Genomic DNA, 18,558 nt, shown 5'->3' with positions numbered 1-18,558 from the left:
GTCCATGGCAGCACCTGGGCTTTCGGCATGGACCCCAGCCCAGTGTTTGGCCGAGGCAGTGCCAGACTTTCAGCTGAACCCCTCCAGCATGCACCAGGTCCCTGTGTCCTGGTCGGGTTCCAGAGGGAGCAGCGATGGGGAGGGGACCGCCACGTGCCTGTGGCCTTGCCCTGTCCCCTGCTTGCTCAGTCGCCGTGTCCCTGCCCGGCTCCCTCCCTCAGGCCTCCTGCCCCCTCGCACCCTGCCGCTGCCCAGCAGCCCCTGCTGCTGCCCCTTCGCTGCTCGCCGTGGCCGCGAGGCTCCTTCCCGCTGCTGCTACTGGTTCTCCTCGGCCGCAGGGTCACGGCACGTGCACTCGTCCTGGTCGCAGTCGGCAGCGAAGGGGATCACCTGGGAGGACCAAGGGGAAATATGAGCTTCTGCTTTGAGATCCCTGCCTCCCCTCTACTCCTGCAAGCTCTTTCCACTCCTGTAGGGACACTTTGGTGTGCACCTCAATTTCATTGGGACTGAGACTCCACGCTCACCTAGGAACAGGCTCGGATACAAGCTGTCCACAGACAGATTTTCTTCTGAGCATTTTCTCTGTTGTTAACTTGTGTTTCAAATGTGGCAGCCATGGGTCAGCTCGAGGCTTGTGCCTAAGATGTCAAACCCTGGGGAGAAGAGTCCCCTGGTGCGTGTGAAACATTTGGACTAAGGATGGCAGTGGTGAGGCACCTCTAGAGTTCAGTTTTACTTTGCCTCCTGTTAGAAAGTCCTTTTTATCCATGTCTGAGTGTGGACCTTTCCTTTAAGCTATTCCTGGCATTTCAAGGCTCAGCAAAGCATGAAGCTACCTTGCCTTGTCTTCTGCACCTCTTGGAGGAACTCAAGGATCTGATCAAAGCTGATCAATATCTAAAGGGTGGGTGTCAAGAGGGTGGGGCCCAGCAACAGGACAAGGGGCAACAGGCACAAATTGGAACGTGGAAGTTTCTATCTGAACAGGAGGAAGAAATTCTTTACTGTGAAGTTTCTGGAGCTCTGGAGCAGGCTGCCAAGGGAGGTTGTGAAGTATTTTCTGGAGAGATTCCAAACCTGCCTGGACATTGTGATCATGGGCAAGCTGCTGTGGGTGACCCTGCTTTAGCAGGGGGGGGTCAGGCTAGACAATCTCCAGAGGTCCCTTCCAACCCCCACCATGCTGGAATTCTGTGAACTCACACTTGATTTTTCACAGCCTGGGCTAGTGAGAAGCTAGAGTGTTTTGTTGGTGTTCAAACCCCATATTCCTGACAGAGACCTCCTGGGGGCTTGTGCCACAGGAGATCTGAGACCTATGGTGAAGAAAGCTGGGGCTGGGGTTCCTGAGAGCCATGGTACTGAATCTCCCCTCACCTTCCACTGTGAACCCATCCTTTATTTTGGGCAGAGATCCAAATATCTCAGACCTTCTGAGAGTCATGCCTTGCCTCCTGAGAGCCATGAGATGTCATGATATCTCTGTGGAGGTTTCACTCATCACTTGGGTGTAAAGCCTTTTCTCTCCTATCTCAACTGGATCTTCCCAGGATTTTATTTTTCCTTTTCTCCCTGTGTGTATGCGTGATGAAAGGAAAAATGATTCAAGCTTCACAACAAAGATGAGAAGATCCAAATTCACATATTTTTGCCATGAGAAATTATCTCATGCTCCCTGGTTTGTTTTGCTGTTGGATATGCTTGGGAAGGATGGGCTGTGAGTGCTGGATAGCAGCTTAGGTGGGACAGGAGGTTGTGATGGGAGACAAAGAAGGGTCTTTGCAACCCCAGCCTCTGCCCCCTTTGTGCTGTTCCTCCCTTCTTGCCTACCCAGGAGAACTGGGAGGGAAGGACAGCCCAGAGTGGACACCAATAGGCTGCTCAGTCATACAAGAAGGTGACTCCTGTCTCACCATGGCTACATCCTATGGAAGTCATTTGTTTCCCAAAAGGAGAGGGAATCCCGTGAGCCTCAATGGGAGCTGGACTGAGCTTTCAACTCTGCTGGCCCGAGTCCAAACCCTGCTATTAATCAGTGGGATGATGTCTATGAGCTTCAGCTGGCTTTGGTTTAAAAAAATCGAGGGTTTGTTGTCCATTCGTGGGAGAATTGCATTGCAGGCTCAGTTCCATGTCTAGCAAAGCCAAAGAACATGGATAGCAGTCACCACTTAATCCCAAATCCTGGCCAGTGCTGCAGAAGGTGCTCACTTACCTTCCTGGAGGAGAGTGTGGAGGCACAGCAGTCACCCCCGTCATACTGGCAGTAAGCCCGATTGTTGATGGTGTCACACCAGCCATCTGCTTGGAAGGGCTAGGCAGAGAAACAAGACTTTGCTGAAAGGGTTATTCAAAAGCATAAGGTTGCCCCCAAAAGCAGAGATCTTGAGCAAGGCCCCTGTGCACCTCTGAGAAGGACCAAGGCCCAGTTCCACTGTACACAACCCCCTCTTCAAAGCCAAAGGGCACCAGAAGACTGGTGTCTTGTCTGGTGTGTATGGACGAGTGGGTGCTCAAGCTATAGCTTGAGGATCAGGGAATTGTGTTCAAGAAGCAAGAGTGTAAATCCACATCAATAGAAAGGGCCTCAGCTTGGATGCCACATGGCACAGAATCACAGAATCAATAAGGTTGGAAGAGACCTCAAGGATCATCAAAGTCCAACCTGTCACCCAAGACCTCATGACTACTAAATCATGTCCCTATTCCCATCCCAGTGCTTCTCCATGGAATCCATTGCCACCCAGGTAGGAGTCAGTTCACCACTGTCTCTGTTTGTTGGTCTCGCATCACTTGAAAAGGTCTCAACTTGAATGCCACAAGTACCCATCCTCATCTCAGTGCTTCTCCACAAAATCCATCACCATCCAACTAGGAGCCAGCTCTCACCTCATCTACTCGTCCACCTTCTCACATCACTCTTGTATGTCTCCACTGTAATCCAGCTCTCTGCATGTTCACAGCTGGATCAGAGCTCTCTAAGAAGCTGACCCAACTCTTCTCTCCAACACCCCTCCTGCCAAAGAGCTTGGCTGCCAAGTTGAGTGTGGTGACCTGGCTTGGCCAGCTAAGTATAGTGAGGCTGTTACAAGGATCCTGCTAGTGGATCAGTCTCAGGGAGGCAGATGCTTTATCTCCCTTGGACTACAAGAAAGGGTCAGCAAGGTCAGGAGTCTCCCAGAAATGTTTGCACTCTAGCCAAGCCAAGCATTTTCAAGCACTGGTTGCAAGGACTGTTCCTTTTCCAGAATTTTCATGCTCTGGCTCTGACCTCAAGAAGCATTCCCAAAATTCCTCTAGATCTCCACTGGAGCTTCTAGGCCTGTTCAGGGTACATAGCTCTGCCAAACCTTGTCAGTTTGGACAACAAGGCTACTTACCTGGTGGCCAGCTAGGACAAACAGAAGGGATCATTAAGCACTAGCTCCCTGCAGGCAAAATCCAACTCTGGATTGAGCACTGAGGGCACCAGCCTGCTCAGCACCAGAAATATTGGCCATGTGGCCACCTTCTAGCTTCAACCTCGGCTATTTCCTCCTCATTTCTCTTTGTGGACCAAATCTCACCCTCTGTAAGGAAATGGTATGGTTGAGTGGTGGGATACTTTACTCTGCCAAAATAAGGATGGCTCCTCTTGGTGTGGCACAGCCCAGTGCCCTTTGCTGCCCTCCTGTCTGCTGGGACAAGTGGGGCTTTGCAGAGCCCAGCTCGCCTTGGTGCAGCTGAGACAAAAGCTCCTTCACCAACAAGCCTTCTTTACTTTCAGCTCTAACATGGAAAGCTATCTCGGCAGAGGAGCTTTCTGCCCAGAAATGTTAAATGGCCCAAGCAGCCATTCAGAAAACCATTTTATTGTTGTTTAGTTCCATGAGTCATCTGATCAGAGAAGAGAAACAAGCAACTGGGGCTGAGAAGCAGCCAACTAGGGCTGAGAAACAATGCTGTGAGCCTGGTGCAACCCAACAACGTGCACGCGAAGCACTTGCAATGAACTGTCAGGAGCTATCTGCTGCAGAGGTTTATTTATCACATCAGCACTGCCAAGCAACAGCCCAATGTGCTAACAGACTGGAGAGGCCATTCATTAACTGGGTGATTAGTAATGAAATCCTTTTCCCTCTCCAGGCTCTGCTATGGTAGCTACTGGGCCAGCAACTAGAGCCAACACCCAGGAGGACTGCTGTCATCAGAATGGGCTCCTGGTGGAAACCTGGACAGCCTGTTGCTCATGGAAGCACCTGAGTTGTTTCTCTGGATCTGGTGGTCTCAAGTAACAACTGGGCTTCAGAAAATACCCTGACTCAGCCTTTGATGTACGCTCACTTGTAGCACCCCTAAACTGAATGAGGTGCTGGAGCAGGTCCAAAGCAGAGCAGCGAAGAACAAGTCTTGTGAGGAGCAGCTGAGAGAACTGAGGTTATTTAGAACAGAAGGACAGGAGGATAAAGAGAGAAATTCTCACTCCCTACAACTCCCTGAAAGGAGGCTGCATCTAGTTGGTTGTTAGTCTCTTCTCCCAAGGAACAAGTGATAGGATGGGAAGAAACAGACTCAAGCTGCACCAGGGGAGGTTTAGGCTGGACATTAGGAAAACTTCTTCCCCAAAGGGGGTTGTCAAGCCCTGGAAGAGGCTGCTCAGGGCAGTAGTGGAGTCCTCATCCCTGAAGGAACTGAAAAGCTGTGTAGATGTGATGCTGAGAGACATGGTTTAGTGGTGACCTGGCAGTGCTGGACTTGATGATCTTCAAGGTTTTTTATCCAACATAAATGATTCTATGTCAGCCAGCTGAAAATTGTCACCACACCACAACAACCACTGAGCTGGAGCCCACATGTGGGATGGGTGATAATGCCAATAATTCATATGAAACAAACCATGCCAAAAAGAGGGAACTGATGTGGCTTTTTGTCACCGTGACTCACAAGGAACAGAAATGGATCCAATGCAAGCTAATGTCACTTTAGGAAGTAGCAGCAGAGATGATGGCAAACCACCAAGTCAGTCTGTGCTATCAGTACCAGAGTGCCCTGACCCAAACCAGGCAGCTGCAGAAGGATTATGTTTTCCTGGAAGACCTCTCCAGAGAAGAAGGAACCTGCCTTCCTTCAGCTGGGAAACCAAGGCACAGCTGGGATAGGTTGCTCACTCTATCTGTGATTTGGGATGAAGGGGTCAAGAGATTTGGCTCCCATCATTGCTCATAGAATCACAAAATTTCTTTGGTTGGGAAAGACCTCTAAGATCGTCAAGTCCAACCATCAACCTAACACCACCATGGCCATTAAACTATGTCCCAGACTGCCATGTCTACATATTTCTTGAATACCTCCAGGGATGATGACTCCACCACCTCCCTGGGCAGCCTCTTCCAATGCCTGACCACTCTTTCAGGGAAGAAATTTTCCCTAATACCCAGTCTGGTACATTTTCAGGCTATTTCCTCTCATCACCTAGATACCAGAGAGAAGAGACCAACCCCCACCTCACTCCAACCTCCTTTCAGAGAGTTGTGGAGGGCAATGAGGTCTCTCCTCAGCCTCTTCTCCTCCAGACTAAACAACCCTCAGGTGCTTCTCCTACGACATGCCCTCCAAACCCTACACCATCTTTGTTGCCCTTATCTGGACACACTCCAGCAACTCAATGTCCTTCTTAGAGTGAGGGCCCAGAACTGAACTCAGTATTCGAGGCTGTCACAAACCACGTTCAGAGGTGCTGTTTCACCAAGGCAACAGGGTTAACCCTCCTCTTCCTTTGAAAAGCATCAGTATGTCTTAAATGATGATCAAAGAAAGTCTCTGAGCCATAAAGCAGCTTTGAGCACCAAGAGGGCTGGAGGTAAATTCCTCCTGGGTTTTGAGTGTGCCACCTAACTCAGCAGGGATGCTGGGAATGGCTGATGCAGAGATGCAGGCAGGGGACCGGCCAGGGCTGCTGGCAGGGAAGAGCTCTTCTGGGTGTGATTTGCTTTTGCAGCCTTCCACACAGCAGAGTTTTTTCCTTGAGCTTTGCTCCATGTGTCATGACTCACCAGCAAAACAACGCTGCCGCTTCCCTAGTTTCCACAGCCGTACGGGGAGGTTTGCCCATCCCGGCTGCACAGGTTTGAAATGATTTCCAGACCTGGAGTGCAAGGTGGGGGGAGGACAGAGGCAGGGACAGGACAGGGAAGGAGAAGCTCTTGGTTTCTTTCTACACCTATTTGGGCTAATTGCCCCCTCCTCTCAACCCACCGGAGCCCATACCCCACCCTAAACAAATAGAGGCTCCTATGGCAACACTTGTTGGGGAAACTTAACAGCTCATTGGAAAAACATATGAGGGGAAAATAAAAAATGACTAATTGCACTCAAGGCTCGACAGAGCCAGGAGCAGGGTTTGGGGACTGCTGTCCCTGTTCCTCGCCCAGTACCTGCAGAACACCCTGACTCCCTTTGCTTCACCTCAGCAAGAACCTTCATATTCATTTTGAAATCTCCAGTCTTCATCCTTGCAAGCAGAAGGAGCAAAGTTAGGTGCTGGCAGGTCACCTTTGAGAACACAAGCACCCTTGTACTTGCATCAGTCTCATTTGGTCATGCAAGAGGAGGATGTGGGCAGTGCAGTGTACTAAGCTGGCGATGGGAGAGGAAAATCCATGCAGATTTCATTCAGCCTGTGATTCAACCCTGCAGCTCTACTGAAAGCAACACCAGTGGAGGGAGAAGGGAGGCTTGTCCATATTGGTGACTTCCAGCAACACCCAGTGATGTTGGACTTGGTGATCTTAGAGGTCTTTTCCAACTGAAACAATTCTATGATTCGGTGATTTTACGTGCAGGACAAAAAGCCCCACACCACTGGTCAGCCATGCTGTGTGAAGGCAAGGGATGTGATCCAGGAACACAGTCAGATGGGTTTCAGTTGCCAGAACATGCATCCTCCAGCATGAGGGATAAAAGGGGTGGTTAAAACAGCTGGTATGAACTGGGAAGTGGTGCTGGGCTCTTCTCAGCAGTGGCCAGTGACAGGACGAGGAGCAATGGGTACAAACAAGAACATAGGTGGCTTCACTTGAACTTCAGAAGAAACTTCTTTACTTTGTGAGAGTGCCAGAGCACTGGAACAGGCTGCCCAGAGAGCTTGTGTAGTCTTCTCTGGAGACTTTCAAAATCCACCTGCACATGGTGAACCTGGGCAACCTGATCTAGGCATACCTGCCTCAGCAGCAGGGTTGAACTAGATGATCCCCAAAGGTCCCTTCCAACCCCCCCCACATGATTCTATGAATAAGGAAGTTTCTTCAACCGCTCCACACCGCATGCAGGGACAGGGAGCTGCTGGGCTAGGCAGTGTGCCACTGAGGTAGCCAGGGAGCTGGGCTGCGTCAGCAAGTCTCATCCACCGCTCGCCCCATCCATCTCTCCCTTGCTCATTGAGCCTGGAGCAGCTGCAGCAGGGCATGTGTTAGCACGTGGAGGTGCTGCCATAAAAATAGTAACCACGAGTCAAGTGCTTGGCAAGTCAGATAGGCTAAAAAAAAAAATAACAAACCATGCATGAAAAGAGCAAAAAAGTAAAGGAAATTAATTTTCGGCTGGCTGGCTCCCTCCCTGGGGCCACTGTCCTGTCCCCAGTGCTGTTGAGGAGCTGGGCAGGATCCAGAATACTTTTCTTGAATATGTAGGTTGATTCACAGTGAAAGAGCATGAAAGAGTGTGCCAGGATGAGGGAAAGATGGGCCATGAAGAACAAATCACAGGTGCCATCAGTATCATCCATACTTCAGTGTTGTGTCATGGGCATTTGATGAACATAATTTCCCAGGAATGTAGGTTTTTGCTCTGGCTGAGCAGTCCTGAGGGCTCAGCACCTTAATTTTGGCAATGACCTGTTCCAGATGCCTCATAGAAAGGTGGAACAAAGAAAATTCAGCATGCACCTGGCCAGCTGTGTAACTGAAGAGCTGAAGGACATTCCTGCACTGTTGCTGGGATGGAATGTGCTTACAATTTCAATCTGCCCATAGCTAGAGAAAGCCCAGATCCCATTTTCAGGTGATCAAGTCCAGCCTTAATGAGCAAAAAGTGTTCCTCCAGTCTTTGGGAGCCTCTGCAAGTCCTGGGCTTTGTGGCTGTGCTGGTCCCATCCAGGGATTTTATTCTTACCTGTGGTCAGGCATTTGAATAGGCTGCCCAGGGAGGTGGTGGAGTCACTGTCCCTGGAGGTGCTCAAAGCACGTGCAGATGCTTTGGGACATGGTTTAATGGCCATGGTGGTATTAGGTCAGTGGTTGGACTCAATGATCTTAGAGGCATTTTCCAAGCAAAACAGTTCCATGAGTCTATGACTCAGGGAGGGAGCATAGATTGCTTTCATGCTGCTTCTAAGTCAACATGGATTTTGCTGTCCTTTCACCCTTCCCTTTTAGACATTGGTATTTTGGGCATTGACCTCAGGCCCTTGCACGCACCAATGCTATGATCCTGTGAGCAATGACAGGAGCTAAATCCCTTGATCCCAAATCTTTTAGTTTTGACCAACTGTAGGCACTTTGGATACAGCCTAATGGGTGCAGTGGTGTTGGGTAGAAGGCTGAACTTGATGATCTTAGAGATCTTTTAGAAACTTAATGATTCTACGAATGCATAAGGAGGCTGCAGCAGCTCTTGACCGGGGATAGGCAGAGGGTAGCTTCTCCCCCCAGCTGCCTCTCCTTTCTTCTTTCAAAAGGTCAGCCACTAGTCAAGGTATTTCAGAAAGCTCTGGGAGATCCCTGGGAGGACTTGAAGAGTACCCAAAGCCTTGTTAGAAGCCTGATTCACTTAAGACCCCTATTAGTCCACCACCCTAGCTTGAGTGCCTGGAAATTTCCTTTCCCATCTCTGTCTGCATCCCTCCACTATGGCACCAAGCCTGTTTCCCTACAGAAAACTGGGGCTAGTTTCAATCTCTTCAGCAACAGACATGGCAAGAGCTCGTTAAAGCAGTTGGACTTGATGAGCTTAAAGGCCTCCTCGAACCAAAAGGATTCTGTGTTGCTAAAGTGATGCTCTAGCCCAGTGTCCCAAGGTCACATCCTTTTCCTTGTGCACACACTGCCCTGGGCTGGTGAGGCAGAGAGCCCGGCCATTCTTGGCTCCCCCAGCTTGCCCAGGGAAGTTGGCTGGGAATGCAGACTGTGGGAGGAAACAACAATGTTCATTGTTTGGATTAAATATTTTTCTTGGCCCTCTACACTGTTGCAGCGTCTTTCATTTCTTTTTTTTCCTTCCCCCCCCTCCATTCTTGACACCCCAAGTACATTCACTTTCTCTCTCTCTCCTTCCTGAGGTTCTCCAGCACGCAAGAAGGAAATCAGCACTGAAAAACACCAAGAGGGACAGAGAGGGAGCAGGGCTGGCATTTGCTCAAAAAGGTTTTTTTGGGATACCTCACTGCCCTGAGTTGTGCTGAGCAGCAAGAGAGCTCTACCTGGGCCATTGCAATGAGGGAGGGAGGGTCAGCACCCTACAGAGTCCTAGAAATTTGGTGAGAAGCACCTGGGACCAAGAATAGCCTGAAGAAGAGGAGAATCATAGATGGTTTGAGTTTGAAGGGATCTTAAAAATTATCCAGTTCCAACCCCCCCTGCCATGGGCAGGAACAGCTTCCACTAAACCAGGTTGCTCAAGGCCTCATCCAACCTGGCCTTAGACATCTCCAGGGAGCAGACATCTACCATGTCCCTGGCCAACCTGTTCCTGTGTCTCACAACCCTGAACAGACAAACAAATTCCTACAGACCAAGCACTTCATCCACCACTTTTGTCTCTCCCAGTTACTGTCCCCTGAGCTGCCCCTCTGCTCCTTTTGAACCGTGGCATCTGTCCCTTAGAGCCACATGACTGAGGGATGGTTTGCTTGGAGATATCCTGGACCTGCCCTGTCACTTCAGATACAGCCAGAAAGCGAAATGGAACAATGCCAATTGTTTCCGAGCTTGCTGGTGTCCCTGAGATGCTCACTCATCAGCTCAGCAGGCAGACTGCTCTCATCACATCTCAGGTCTTCAGGAACATCTGCTCCAGCTCCAACATCCTTCTCCCAAGTCCCAGTAAGAAAACAGAGGCTTATTGCTTGAGAAAGCACTGCACACGCTTGAAGGAATGCTTCAAGGAGGAGGTGACAGACTAGAAGGCAGCATCCTGCTGTCTGGTTTCAGTCTATGTGCCATCACTTGTACTGCCATGCCCAAGACAAGCAACAGCCTAGCTCTCAGCAGTCCTGGTATGCAGGTCTAGGTGTTCTTCAGGACAAAGGGTGTCCCTGGACACATATTTTCTGCAGACATCTGGGCCCCATTTAAATCAGTCTAGACTGACTTTGGACAGTATCAGTGTCTGAAGGAGAATGGAGAAAACAGAAGTTAGATTGCTGCTTGAATGCTGCTGTAGATGACCATACTGGGAGACCAGGTCCTTGCCTTCATGGTGACTGAAAGTGCTTCTCTGTCCCAGGCCAGAATTTGTTTTGGACATACTTCTGCTGGGATGCATTTCATTATCCCTGCCCTGCTCTGTGCCTTGCTTTTCAGGCACCCCATTTCTCAGAAGACAGTGCTTTGGAGAGGGCTTTGCACAGTCCACAGGGACAAGAGGGAAAGGGATGGAAAACTGATGTAGATGAACCCTACAACAGGGCAGGTCTTTGCTTCCCTAACAGCATCTGTGTCCATGATCTATTCATGGCAGGGTCCTCAGCCTTGACCTTTTGACACCCTGATCTCAGTGCAAACAGGAAAAGAAATACAGAAACAGGGAAGAACAAGCAAAGGGGAGCAGAAGAAGATACCATGTGCTCCTGGGAAGCAGGATGTCTGCTGGAGATAGCTCCCCAGTGCCCACCATTCCCAGGACTGCTGCTGCACACAAGAGAGAGGCCAGGATTTCCCGTGCCACGAGCACCAGCCTGCAATCCTGCCCTCAGCAGCTCGCCTGCTGCCATGGATTAGGTCTCCTGCCAAGCCATTTGTGCAAAATATGTTGCAGGATAGAACGGGTTATGGAAAACAAGCCCTGAAAACCACAAGGGCCTCCTGACCCACTTGTATCTGGTTTCTGCCAAGTTCTTGTTACAGATCTTAAACAGAAAGAAAAACAATGTACGAGGGATGAAGGAGCTGAAGGGGAATGAATATTCGTGTTGGAAGAGCAGTTGGCAGGGCTGTGCATGGGGATGTTTGTTTATTAGCAGAAGCAAGCCATTGATTTTTCTTCCAGCAGCTGCTTGCAGTGGCTTTCCACTTTGTCTGTGTCACCGGCTACGTGACTGTGGCCACCAGGAGAGGGGAAAGCGGGATGTGGAGAGGGATGAAGGAATGGCACCTGAGCTGGAGAGGGCAGAGAAGTGGCCACAGGTCATAGAATCACAGAATGATAGGGGTTGGAAGGGCCCTCCAGAGGTCATCAAGTCCAACCCCTCTGCCAAAGCAGGATCACCTCAGGCAGGACAGATGTTCAAGGATGCATTTTGAAAGTCTCCAGCGATGGAGCCTTCACCACCATCTGGGCAGCCTTCTCCAGGGCTCTGTCACCCTTACAGGTAAAGAAGTTTGTCCTCATGTTGAGGTGGAACTTCCTGTGTCCTGGTTTGTGTCCATTGCCCTTAGTCATAGCGCAGGGCACCACTGAAAGGAGACTGGCCCCTTCTTCTTGACATCCACAGTTCAAAGATTTGTAGACATTAACAAGATCCCCTCTCAGTCTTATTTTCTCCAGGCTAAACAGCAACAGATCACCCATCTCAGGTCAGGGCATCCCACATACAGGCCAGCCTGAACAACACAGCTTAGGGGAGCTGAGGCTACTTCCTCCTGTTTGGGTATCCATCACCATTGGTGGTGTGTCTGAACGCTGGGAAAAAGTCCCCATCTTTAGGAGCTCCGTAAGCTTGTCTCCCTTCCTTACACCATACCGGTGTCTGATCATTTCATTTTCCTCTGCTTTGTCTCTTAAGAAAATGAGGGTTCTAGGATCACACTTCACATGTTGGGTCTCCACCTTTGGGTCTGTTCAGCCTGGAGAAGTGAAGGCTCTGGGGAGACCTAAGAGCAGCCTTCCAGTAGCCGAAGAGGGCCTACAGAAAGCTGGGGAGGGACTTTTCACATGCTCTTGTGGTGATAGGATGAGAGGGGATGGTTTGAAGCTGGAGCAGAGAAGATTTAGACTGGATAGTAGGAAGAAATTATTTACTCTGAGGGTGGTGAGACACTGGAATGGGTTGCCCAGGGCCATTGTAGATGCCTGCTCCCTGGAGATGTCCAAGGCTAGGTTAGATGAGGCCTTGAGCAACCTCGTCTAGTGGAAGGGCCTCCATGGGAGGGAGGCTGGAACTAGGTGACCGTCAAGGTCCCTTCCTACTCAAACCATTCTATGAATCTGTGTGCAGGGAACAGAGGTCTTCTCACAGCGTAGGACAAGTATGCCTTAACTGAGACCTTTGGAAGAGCAACAGATTTCTTTGGGCTCATCCTCTGAAAGGCTATATCCCACACTAAGCAGCCCATGGTGATCATGCCAAGAGCAGCATGAAAATCTACCAGGAGGTATGTAGAGAGCTTCCCATCTTGCCTTCTACCTCCCCTGCATGAAGGGCTCCACCTTCACCAGTAAGGGCCCAGGTCTGATCCAGGAATGATCACTACCTGCAGGCTGTGCTCCCTGTACTCTGTCACCATCCACACTTGCTGCATGAAGCATGGTGGAAGCTATAGCCCTGCCTGGTCCTCTGGGCATCTGTTGGTGGCCCTGATGTCCACTAGTTTGTTGAATCCCTTTTTGAACTTAGAGCTCCTGCTCATCCCTGCAGCCTTCTGCGGCATGCTGTTCCAGAGTCCAGTGCTCACCATGTCCAAAGCACTTTCCTTCACCTGTTTGAAACCAACCCCTTGTCAGTCTCAGTGAGTGCTCCCCAGTTCTGCATCCATCTTACCTAGTAGCATCTCTGTAACCTCCAGCAGTCCTCTGCCCTCCAAACTGGAGAGCCCAGCTGGTTTAGGCTCTCCTCAAAGGGCAGCTGTGGCATCTTCTTTATAATTTTTATTGATTTTTTTCCAACTCAGCTGTGTCAGATTGAGATGTGGAGGCAAACATGTCAAGTATGATCTAAAACATGAATTTAAGGCAACTCACTGAGTCCTGTTTGGTCACCTGGATCATGCAGGCTTTGGCACTGGTCAAGTTCCTGAAGGAACAGTCTGTCTCTTGTGTGCTTGAAGGAGAAGCTGTCACATCTAGTAGGATACTCTCTTCATGTTCAAAGCCAGATGGCAGACAGAGGAAAAGTGCTGGCTGGATAAAGGCATTGTGAAATGCTCCCACAGGGACAAGAGACATGATATTGAGCATCACAAGAGGGTGACTAAGTTCTGGCCATGCTGTGATACCTAGCTTCTGTAAAGAGTCTTCTTGGAGAAGCTGGGGTGATTGTAACTGCTCAGTGCCTTAGATCCAGGAGAGCAGAAGAAGATATCTTTCCTGAAGCAGAGCATCCCACCAGCATCGTGTTTCTGCCTGGTTTCCTGTGCTGGACTTCACCATGGTACAAAATTAGAGCCCCTGCAGGTCTGGAAGGAGGGACAGTCAAGGAGCCCCAGCCTCACTGGTGATGAAGAGCAGAGGCAGCTGCCTGTAGCTGAACCTTGCCTACAGTGCTTTGCCCAGGGAGTGAGTCACACCCTGTCTCCTGTCATGTTGAAGCACAGTGGGACACTGAATTCAGCTGGGACTTCCCACCATCTCTACTGCATGTGCCTTCGAAGGGGTTAATCCTGGCTGATAAACGCTGGCCACAAACCACAGATGTGCCGAGCAAGGGTTTGTGCTTGCTGGTGGAAAGAGCCAAGGATCCATATTGGATCAAGAGACTTGAGAACAATTTGAAACCACAAACAGGCTTCAATCCCTATCTCATCATTTCCATGGTGATACCTCGGGAAAACCACAACAGAGGGGAGGGATTAGTGTTTTATGGGTGTGATAACACAACCAGCATGCACAAGGGCATCGAGACCTTGTTGTGACACAGGGAAGGCCTGAGAAATTCCCAGCAGCTATGCTCATGACAGCTTTCTGGTACAACCCATCTTCACCCAGGGCATGAAGCAGAGACCTCAAGCCAAAGTCTCTTGAGTGTTCCTCCAGTGCACAAGGCAGGCCTGCTCAGAACAAAGCCAGCCCCAACCAGAAAAGGCACCAAGTCACATCAAGAGAGGACTGCAGCCCTATAAGGTAGATAGGGCCTCTTGCCCAGCTCCTACCATACCAGTGTGAAGCTGTGCTGCCAGAGTGCTGCTTTAAATGCATTGCAATTAACCCTTAGCTAGCTGAACACAATGATGAAACAGAGATGGAAGTGAGGTCAGCATGGAATCATAGAGTTGATTAGATTGGGAAACACCTGTAAGATCATCAGGTCCAATGGCTCACCCAGCACTGCCAAATCCACCACTAAACCATGTCTCTCAGCACCACATCTACACAGCTTTTCAAACCCTCCAGGGATGGGGACTCCACCATTCCCCTGAGAAGCCTCTTTCAGCCTGTTGCATAACGTGTTGGCTGTCCAGAAGACCCTGTTCATGTTCACTCTGATCACTGCAAGAGAAGCTTTCCTTCCTTGGAATGTATTTGAGCAGGACAGTGGTAGCTACTCTATCCTGTAAGCAACACTGGGAAAACATCACGATGATGATGATAGTGATGATGATAAAGTAAGTGAACTTTTCCACCTGGACCACAGGCACAATGTGATCCATAGAAGCTCCTGTGGTAGAAGATACTGGGGTGCAGCGGTAATGAGTTGCACAGACTAGGAGATGCTCTATAGAAGCCACCAGTCATGCATAGACAATTTTGGACCATGGCAGGGACCAAGGGAGCAGCCTGGATCACTGTACATGCCTCTTCCTCTGAAGTCCAGAACCACACTTCCTCTAGGGCACAGGAGAAGGATATCTGAGAGGTGGTCACTTCAGGATGGCTTAGGAGAACCCACCCCAGTTGCTGCAAATACCTCCCTCACAGCAGTTGAGCACACCAGGACCACAACCACCTCCTCCAAACTACAGCAGGCAGGAGGGGTTTCTCTCCTCCTCTGCTCCCCTCTCCATGCAGCCCCAAGCCCCCACCTCCCTCTCCCTCCCTCTTCAGGGCTGCCATCTGTTTTTCTACTGATGGCAGGGGATGAGATGTTCTGCTGGCCCTTGAGAGGCGAAGCACGCTTGGCGCTAACTCGTATTCCTGATGGGCTCCTGGAAGGGTTTACATCTCTCCCTCCTTCCCTCGCCTGCTGAACTATGTGCCTCCCTGCTCCAGGGATGGAGAACTTGGCAAGGCACAGCGAGACATCAGGAGGCAGATGGATGACCAGATTAATGGAAAGAGAAGGGAGGTGGGATGAGGAGTGAGAAGGAGGAGCAGGCAGGCTGATCCACCACCAGTGTGTGATGAGGACGAGTGAAAATCTCTCTACTGCCATTGTGTGGTGATCTGAACTTTCCAACACAAGATAAGGCTCCAGCTGAGGCTGGGGAGGTTGAGGTTTGGCTGCTGTTCCTGTGTCCCAGCCTGAAGTGATTCCATCAGAGAGAGATGGTACAGGCAACCAGGTGACCTGGAGTTCTCTTATCATAGAATCACAGAATTGTTTCAGTTGGAAAAGAGCTCCAAGATCATCGAGTCCAACCATCATCCTATGCCCATTAAACCATGGCCCAGACTGCCATGTCCACATGCTTCTTGAATACAGTGACTCCACCACCTCCCTGGGCAGCCTATTCCAATGCCTGTCCACTCTTTCAGTGAAGAAATTTTTCCTAATATCCAACCTAAACCTCCCCTGGCACAGTTTCAGGCCATTTCCTCTCATTTTATCACCTGATACTAGAGAGAAGAGACCAACCCCCACCTCACTGCAACCTCTTTTCAGGGAGTTGTAGAGAGCAATGAGGTCTCCCCCCTCAGCCTCCTTTTCTCCAGACTAAACAACCCCAGCTCCCTCAGCTACTTTTCACAAGATCTGTTCTCCAGATCCCTCACCTGCTTCATTGCCCTTCTCTATGCCCACTCCAGCACCTCATGTCGTTCTTGTAGTGAAGGGCCCAAAACTGAACCCAGTATTCAAGGTGCAGCCTCACCAGCGTGAAGTACAGGGGCATGATCACTTCCTCCTGGTGGCCATGCTATTCCTGATGCAGGCCAGGATGCTGCTGGCCTTCTTGGTCACCTGAGCACACTGATGGCTCATGTTCAGATGGCTGTCAACCAGCAACCCCAGGGTCCTTTTCTGCTGGGCAACTTCCCAGCCACTCTGCCCCAAGTCTGGAGTGTTGCATGGGGTGGCTGTCACCCACATGCAGGACCCATCACTTGGCCTTGTTAAACCTCATACAACTGACCTCAGCCCATTGATTCAGTCTGTCCAGATCCCTTTGCAGAGCCTTCCTACCCTCAAACATATCAACACTCCCACCAAATGTGTCACCTGCAATGCAGGGTTGTTCCTTTCATTGAGGCATCCAGATGACACAGCTCCTTCATCCAACATGTGCTCAAGCAGTCAATGGAGAGACAATGGTACCTCCAAGGTGTGACTCAGACTTGAGGCAACCTGTTCAGTTCACTGAAATAGCACAGCCCAGCCCAGTGGAAAGCAGAGGCTGGACTGCCAAAGGAGTAGCCTCCAGTACTGGACTACTGTGAAATTGGGCAGAACCTGGACTAAGATGCCCCATAGACATAGCAAGTCAAGCTGAACCACATCAGAACCAACAGGGACTACATTCTGCAGGAGCAGAACATTTCTTGTGCAGGTAAATGAAGGGGAGAGGAAGATGTCTGAGGAGCACCACACAGCAAGAACAAATTACAGGTTATGTTGTGTCCTACATGGCTCTCCCTGTCTGATGTCTCCACATCCTGCAGGACATTGGGTCCCAAGTGAAATGGCCTCTGTTTGGTCACAAGGACGGAGATGGGAGGGCAGTAAGAATGAGAATGGAAGCCAGCACTGATGAGGTGGAAACAACATTCAAGGCATTTTCTGTGGTCAAATGAGGAGACTGGTAGAATCACAGAATGGTTTGGGTTGGAAGGGTCCTTTAAAGGTCACCTAGCCCGATCCCCTGAAGTGCAAAAGGACATCTTCCTGAGCCTGATCAGGTTGCTCAGGTGGCAACATCTCCCTTTTTCCCAGTGCTGAGTGGCAGCTCCCAGAACATTCATTCGAATGAGATATTTTTGTACAGAGTTTTCCTTTATGGCAAAACAATGACACATGAGACAAGCTTTCTGGGCAGACTTGGCTTATCTGTCCAACCTTAACCTGCAGCATCAGAGAAAAAACCCAATGAAAAGAATAATCGAAGACAGGTATGTGAGAAATGAGGAGGAGGAGAACAGAGGAGGCGGCTGCAAGCTGTATTGAAAAGGAGAGCATCAGGGTGAAAGAAACTATCTGAGGATGGATCTTCATTAGTATTACAGTGAGTGACTGTGACCTTAAAAAACGGGCCTGCACTGATGAAGCTGCTAACGAGGAAGAAGCCATTGTTCCACAGAGGAGGATCGGGGTATCTGACAACTAGATGACCTGAAGGACTAGAGAGAGAAACAAGATGACATTCACTTGCATAAAATTGAAGGGCAAGCTCTTGTACTGATGGTAAAACATCTGCTCTTAGCTTGGAGCTCATCAGCTGGCAACAAAGGAGGTAGAGAAAGATCTGGGTGTGCTTGCTGACCTCAGGATATCTCTGAGTTGCCAGACTGATGCAACTGCAGAAATAGCAGTCCTGGGTCCTATCAAAAGAGACATTTGCAGCACAGGGAAGGTTTTTGCAGGGTTTTGGTGAGACCTCAGCTGGAAGAGTATGTACTGCTTGGTCATTGCTGATGAAATGCTAATTGAAAGCAGAAAAAGCATTAAAAATTCTCCATAGGCAATGGAGATCATGGACTCTCCGTCTTCCAGTAGGACACTGCCAGATTTTGGCTTGCTTAACTCCTGTGTGCTAGGACTGCTGCCCAGGATTGCTTTCTGCAAGAGGATGACAACCATCCAGGAACAGAGAGTGCTCGTGCTGGACATGAGCATCTTTTGGTGGCTGATGAGAAGACAGAGAACATTACTGTGAGATGCTGGGGCTTGAGAGAGTTGATCCCTATCTCTCTCTCTTTCACAGTTAAAGAGTCACAGAATTATAGGGGATAAAAGGGCCCTCTGGAGATGCAAGGGCAGATGCATTGATAAGATCCTCTCTCAACCTTCTCTTCCCTAGGCTAAAAAGCCCCAAGTCCTTCAGCCTTTCTTCATAAAAGATGTTCTAGTCCCCTAAACATCTTCCTGGCAAAGAAAGGGCCAAAACTCATACACACAGACAAATCAGGTGGTATTTTTCATCATCCCCTAGATCATCTCTTGCTGAAGACACAGACCCAAGGTGAAGTGCGGGAACCAGAGCAGAAAAAAGACTCAGGTCAATCTGATGTACCTGATGGTAAGGGAGCATCCTGACACCTCTTGGTTTTCTCTCA

General features: G+C 49.8%; 1 protein-coding gene across 1 annotated transcript in view; it reads right to left on the bottom strand.

The window, feature by feature from the left end:
* Positions 1–315: 315 nt before the first annotated feature.
* PAPPA2 (pappalysin 2) overlaps positions 316–18,558 on the bottom strand; it is a 103,904-nt gene continuing 85,661 nt past the window's right edge. Inside the window, exons 21-22 of the mRNA XM_054384607.1 lie at positions 2,219–2,317; positions 316–390 (exon numbers count right to left, since the gene is read on the bottom strand). Of these exons, the coding sequence (XP_054240582.1) occupies positions 316–390; positions 2,219–2,317 (174 nt within the window). The remainder of the gene's footprint in view (positions 391–2,218; positions 2,318–18,558) is intronic.

This window comes from Indicator indicator, chromosome 10, assembly GCF_027791375.1.
Source record: "Indicator indicator isolate 239-I01 chromosome 10, UM_Iind_1.1, whole genome shotgun sequence".
NCBI classification, from domain to species: Eukaryota; Metazoa; Chordata; class Aves; order Piciformes; family Indicatoridae; genus Indicator; species Indicator indicator.
This window is presented reverse-complemented; position numbering and strand designations above follow the sequence as displayed.